Source organism: Haliaeetus leucocephalus, unplaced genomic scaffold (genome assembly GCF_000737465.1).
Source record: "Haliaeetus leucocephalus isolate CR32 unplaced genomic scaffold, Haliaeetus_leucocephalus-4.0 Scaffold217, whole genome shotgun sequence".
In the NCBI taxonomy this organism is placed as follows: Eukaryota; Metazoa; Chordata; class Aves; order Accipitriformes; family Accipitridae; genus Haliaeetus; species Haliaeetus leucocephalus.
In genome coordinates, this window is record NW_010972653.1 from 11921613 (window position 1) to 11927265 (window position 5653).

General features: G+C 39.2%; 1 protein-coding gene across 1 annotated transcript; it reads left to right on the forward strand.

Annotated features, from left to right (window-relative positions):
* Positions 1 to 857: 857 nt before the first annotated feature.
* On the forward strand, positions 858 to 5016 carry CLN8 (ceroid-lipofuscinosis, neuronal 8 (epilepsy, progressive with mental retardation)). The gene is given in 4 exon segments (XM_010566735.1): positions 858 to 1381; positions 1384 to 1433; positions 1435 to 1524; positions 1931 to 5016. Coding segments are annotated over 4 exon segments (855 nt in total). The 5' UTR covers positions 858 to 981; the 3' UTR covers positions 2246 to 5016.
* Positions 5017 to 5653: the final 637 nt, after the last annotated feature.

A 5653-nucleotide genomic window follows, 5' to 3' on the forward strand; every position in this document is an offset into this window, starting at 1 on the left:
GCTTTTTCACCTAGCTTTTTCCACGGAAATCCCAGACGCATTGTGGTTCTGAGCATTTACAGGCTGCGGTGGGTCCAGTGGTCATGCTGACATCACCCAAATCAAATGAGCTAGCATTCAAATGTTTCAGTATTATCTCGCTTTTCCCTCCCCACAGATCTTTTGTTTTTGAACTATAGTGTGTTCAGGAAGTTTCAGCTAACTTGAGGCACCTACTGCTGGGCTGTTCAGTTAATTACACTAATGTTGTTAATAATAAATAATAATGTTGCCTGTCTGCATTCCATACTCTTCTTGCATTTTTGGAATATGTTTTCTGCAGGAAGGTGGTTTAATGTTCGGAAACTGATGGCAAAGCCTTGTTTTGAGATATGATCCTGAAAGCCCTTTTCTGTGCAAGCAGACCTGCTTACTGGATTAAGTTTTTGTAGTTTTATGTCCTGGATTGGTATTTGAGATTCTGAATTGCGCCCAAAGCCATAGGAAGTGGTGGAAAATCAGTGAGGGAAAAGCAGGGAGTAGGAAAATAACTGCATACTGCTGTTGAAATACAAGTTTCATAAGTAAGAGAACAGAGTTTGCTTGTTGTATTTTCTTTTCCTCTTTCTTGCCTTCCTCCTTTGCCCTCTTCAGCTTTTGTGTCAGTGCAATACTTTGTACTAGTACAGATTTTGCAGGCCAGTTGTTAAATACATTGCTTAAGTTTTTTTGTCTGTCTACCTGTCTTTGGGATGACTGTGCCTAATGGCAACAGGACCAAAGTCATAACTGCAATAGAAGTGAGTTCTCTGTAGTTTAGAAGCTATGTATATGGATGACTTAAAAATTCACTTACTTTTTTTCTTCTTGTTCCAGATGGAAAAGAAGAGTTCATGGTTTCTGGTTTGCATATTAGCAGAGGCTGAATAGGCATAAAGGAGACTATAGTGCGGGTGAGAAGTGTCGAGCCACTTGCAAGGTTTTGCTCGTAAACAAGAAGAAATGAATCCTACACATGATGATCCAGTGTCTGGAACCATTTTTGACTGGGACTATCTCTTATGGGAAGTTCGTTTAACGTTTTTAGCTGCTGGTTTTTTAATCTACTTGGGAGTATTTCTTCTGTCTCACTGGTTGTCTTCATGGTTGAGTACCACTTATCATGCCTTGTATGCAAAAGAGAAGGTGTTTTGGAATATGGCAGTCACACGTGGTGTGTTTGGACTTCAGAGTTGTGTTGCTGGGTTATGGGCTTTGCTCATAGATCCTGTTTTTCATGCTGACAAAGTGTATTCACAGCAAAAGTGGAGTTGGTTTAACTGTTTAATAGCTGCTGGATTTTTCTTGCTTGAAAATGTAGCTGTTCACATGTCCAACATTATTTTTAGAACATTTGATGTGTTCTTGGTAGTTCATCACTTGCTTGCTTTTGGTGGCTTGGCTGGTCTAGTAATTAATGTGAAATCTGGACACTATCTGCCTTTGATGGGAATGTTGCTGGAGATGAGTACTCCCTCAACATGCATTTCCTGGATGCTTCTAAAGGTAAGAATGTGATAATTTTCAAATTATGTTTGTAACAGGTTTTATGCATCTCACTTGTCCATAGCTAATCTGTGTGGTTTGTCTAGATAGCTTTTCAGCAAAACTGTGTTCATCTGACTGATACCCATGTTATTGTGATACCTGCTTTTGTTGTGATGATATTTCTGTAGTCCTCCATACACGTTTCTGTGTAATGCGGTGTGCATGTCAATAGTGAGATGGTATAGATTCATTCTGAGTTTGGGATGCTGCGTGCATGCGGAATATCATAGCTGTACATGGAAAAAATGCCTGAGAATGTGTATATGTGAAAGCTGGATATTTGCATTAGTTCTACAGTTTCCTCAGTTCCTTATCTTGAAGTAACAATCTCACTTCTGCATACTTTCTGTTCTTGTTTTTCTAGGCTGGCTGTGCTAACACCTTTTTCTGGAAGGCAAACCAGTGGGTGATGATCCACCTGTTTCACTGCCGTATGATTCTTACTTACCACATGTGGTGGGTGTGTATTTTCAATTGGAATTCTGTGCTGGAAAATCTGGGACTTCTTCATTTTATTGTTTTATTCTCGGGATTATTTGCCGTTACTCTAATACTTAACCCATACTGGACATACAAAAAAACTCATCAACTCCTCAGCCCAACTGACTGGAACTTTGAAAATAAAGCAGTGGAAAATGGAAGATTAAATGGTGAAACACATCAAAAGAAGAGGATATAACACTGAAACAGCTGTTTCTTAGTAGGGTAGCAGAAGAATGCAATGCGAAGTAATTCTTTGGCCATGAACTAGAAGCTTTTGCCAGAAGCTCATTAACACAGTGATTCCTTGCTGGTAGTATTCTGTACGCACCATAAGTATTTAAAAGCATTGTTTGAGTTTCATATGTACATACACATAAGATCTTCAACCTCTTAGTTATGAATTATGCCAACAATTTTGTCAGGTTGGACAGTATTTCATGATTTAGTAGTGACATGCTCTCTAATGGCATCATTTGTCCTAGTGCTTCCAAGTGGCTTTACAGTTAATTTGGCTGTTAAGCTCAGCTTGAATCAAGTTTAGCCTGAATCCTATTTCACATATGTCAGAGATACTGATACTGGAAATTATGTTGTTTATTAAGATCAATTATGACCCAGGTTAGGTATGCATGGATACCTAGTTCCTGTGTGCCATTAAGTCATTCCAGGTGGCTGAATTGCTCAGTGGTAGAATGCAGTCATGGCTGGGTTTTGGGGTTTTTTGTTTGTTTGGGCTTTGTTTGTTTGTTTCTTTTTTCTTTTAAGTGCACTTGAGGAAGGTGATTGAGTGTTCACTGTTGAAGTGAGTTGTAGTTTCCAGGTTGCCCTTGGTACGGAAGGAGTTCCACACAAACATGCATGTGGGGGATGCAGGCGTTCATTATGCTGGTGGTCTAGCTAGGTAATCATAGTGGTCCCTTCTGGTCTTGAAATCAGTGAAATGCAAGAGGCAATGACAGAATGTTTGACTCTGTCTCATCCTTGAAAAGATTGCTGGTTGATTAGTAAAATTATTTTTCTTGTAGGTCTCACATGAGCAGTCATGCAGTTAGTTCCACTAGTGCTCTTGTTAATGGTTCCTTTTATTTTTGGAAATTCTCTTAGTTATAGAGGGTTTTAGAATCTGAGGTGACTCCTCTGTGGAGAAAAGCCCATATCATCTCCTTTAGGAGTTCAGTTGTTCTTTCAGTATTTTTGTTTTACTTCGAAGAATGTATGATGTGACACTAACAGTCCTTTGCTCTTTGTCTGCCACATGACTAAATCTTTCCTTGACCTAAGGAATAGGGTTGCTTTTTAGATAAGGACTTGGCAAATTGTGGCGGATGTTCTCCCACTAACAGTACTGGTCTGAGGCTTGCTGGGTGAAATGCTGGACAGCAGATGAAGGTATAAAGATCACGATAGAAGACAGTGACGCCTAGTGGCAGGAGAATGACAAAGATATTAATTAGTTTTGGCGCACTGAACTAGTGAGATAAACAGCCCCGTCATTTGAAACTGTTGTATAGTGTGACGTGACTGCTACACAGATTTATTTTGCAAAGTAATAAGACTGGGCAAGCCCAAGCTGTGAAGAATCTTAGGTCAAGGCATGTGTTGGAGGCTTTGTGTACTGATCTGTGGTGGAGCATATTGTTTTAAATGTGTAAGGGAAGCACTGTTTGGTGTAAACAACCCCATTTTATTAATTTTTGGTGGCAATGTCTTTGATTTTGTTCTGAGTGAAGGGAGGAGGCTAGTGGTCAGGTTGCCGTGTTCCCTAATGCACTTTGTGTGAGCACTGAGTTGAAGAGCTGCTCTATGACGGAGAGGAAACTTCTTATTGTTAGGTCACAAATGTATAGCCAGACCTTGTGGATAATGATGAAGTGGTGGATATGTGAAATTGCCCATTCAAAGCTAGGCCAAGAGGGTCATAGTAATTTTATACAGCAACGCTATCTCTTACCCTGCTGATATTCAATAGAGAAAATCTAAATTTTGTGTTACTTTCTTATTTCTAAGCAGGCCAGAATGAGGTTGCAGTGTTTTGGCAGTGTCACCTGTCTGGACGCCATCTTGTAGAAAAAAGGCTTCCCTAAAGCTTTAAATTATGTACCTCTCTTGAGGGCTTGTGTGTGGAAAAGTAATGTTGAAAGTACTTTAGAAGAAAGCAGAGGGATGAATTCCTCAGAAACAGAACCCAAATATGTGATCCAAATGCGTATCTTGCAGAATCCAAACCTCACTTGCAGTGTTCCAGGGGGAAGGCGGAAGGATAAGTCGCCAGATATCAGAATGATGGTGTGCTCTATGCAGCTTAAAACTTAAAAGGTTTGGATTTGATAAAACAAGGTAATAAATATAAAAATCCTAGCTACAGAATTCTGAAAAATCCTAACAGAAAATGGAAGCATCAGAAGAGAAATAAGTTTGGGCCAAGTGTGTAATTCTTATAGTGGCTGGCTAAAGGAGGTGAAGTTTCTATGTGCTAAAATAAAAGAAAATGGAGGGTTGGGTTTAGTAGTGAATTTGGGACTGAAAAAGAGATTAGGTGTGGTCCAAGCAGACAGGTGGATAGTTGTGTCAGTGGCACCAGACTTCTAAAGTTTAATATTTTGTATTATTAATTTGTGCAATGTTATTAAGTGGATTTAAAATCTTTTATTAAAATTATTTTTTATCATAATAAGGCAATCTTTTTAGTATGCATCTTAGTGTGAGTTTTTTTTCACGCAAAGACTTGTGGCATATCTTGAAAATCTTTTGCATGTGTTAACGATATAATTAATAATACCTAAGAGCACCTGTTAACCTAAACACTGCTAAACCTGATAGAACAAGAAAGCTATGCAATAAAGCAAATAACAGCACTCATTTTATTTCTGTTGGTTTAAGGGGCAAAGGGATTTTACAGTCCAGCTAGAAATGCAACAGGACATAAAAATACAGACAACCTTTCTTCTTCATCTTGATGGCCTAGAGTTGGAGTTACCAGTTCTGCTACACAGAGCCTTTTTTTTTTTTTTTTTTTTTTTTATTACTCAAGTGTTTCCTTCACTGCCTTTTGGCTGCTCCCTTCAAGAGGATTTTCTGGTTTGTGATTGTGGATTACTGTCTCATTGCTCTGAAACAAGACTGAAAAAGCTCTCTAACTGAGGGTTTTGGTGTCTAATTACTCTAACTAAGTGCTGCTTTTCAACCCAAAGGTAGACTAGCCATAGTTTGTTTATAAATTTTGTTAATGCGAACCTAATCCCAGTCCTGTTGGGCCTCTCTTATAAGGCCTCATCCGCAATCCGACGTAGAAAAATTCACGCTCAGTTTCAGTAGTGGCTGGATCAGGTCACAGGGTGTGCTGCTGCCATGATTTGGAAAACTTGCATAACATGTTTTTGGGTGAATTTTTTGTTTGCCTAGGTGACTGTTGGAGACTTCATCCTGCTTTCTTGTTGGACAAGCTTACTCAAGGAGTACTGTTTGTGTCACCTTTCTGGCTGAAGCTTTTTTTTTTTTTTTTTTGAAAAAAAGCAAACTCCAAACAAACAACAAACTATGATGGGGGTAGGGGTGTTTGGCGTTTGTTGTGTTTTGGGATTTTTGGTTGGGGGGAGGGGTGGGG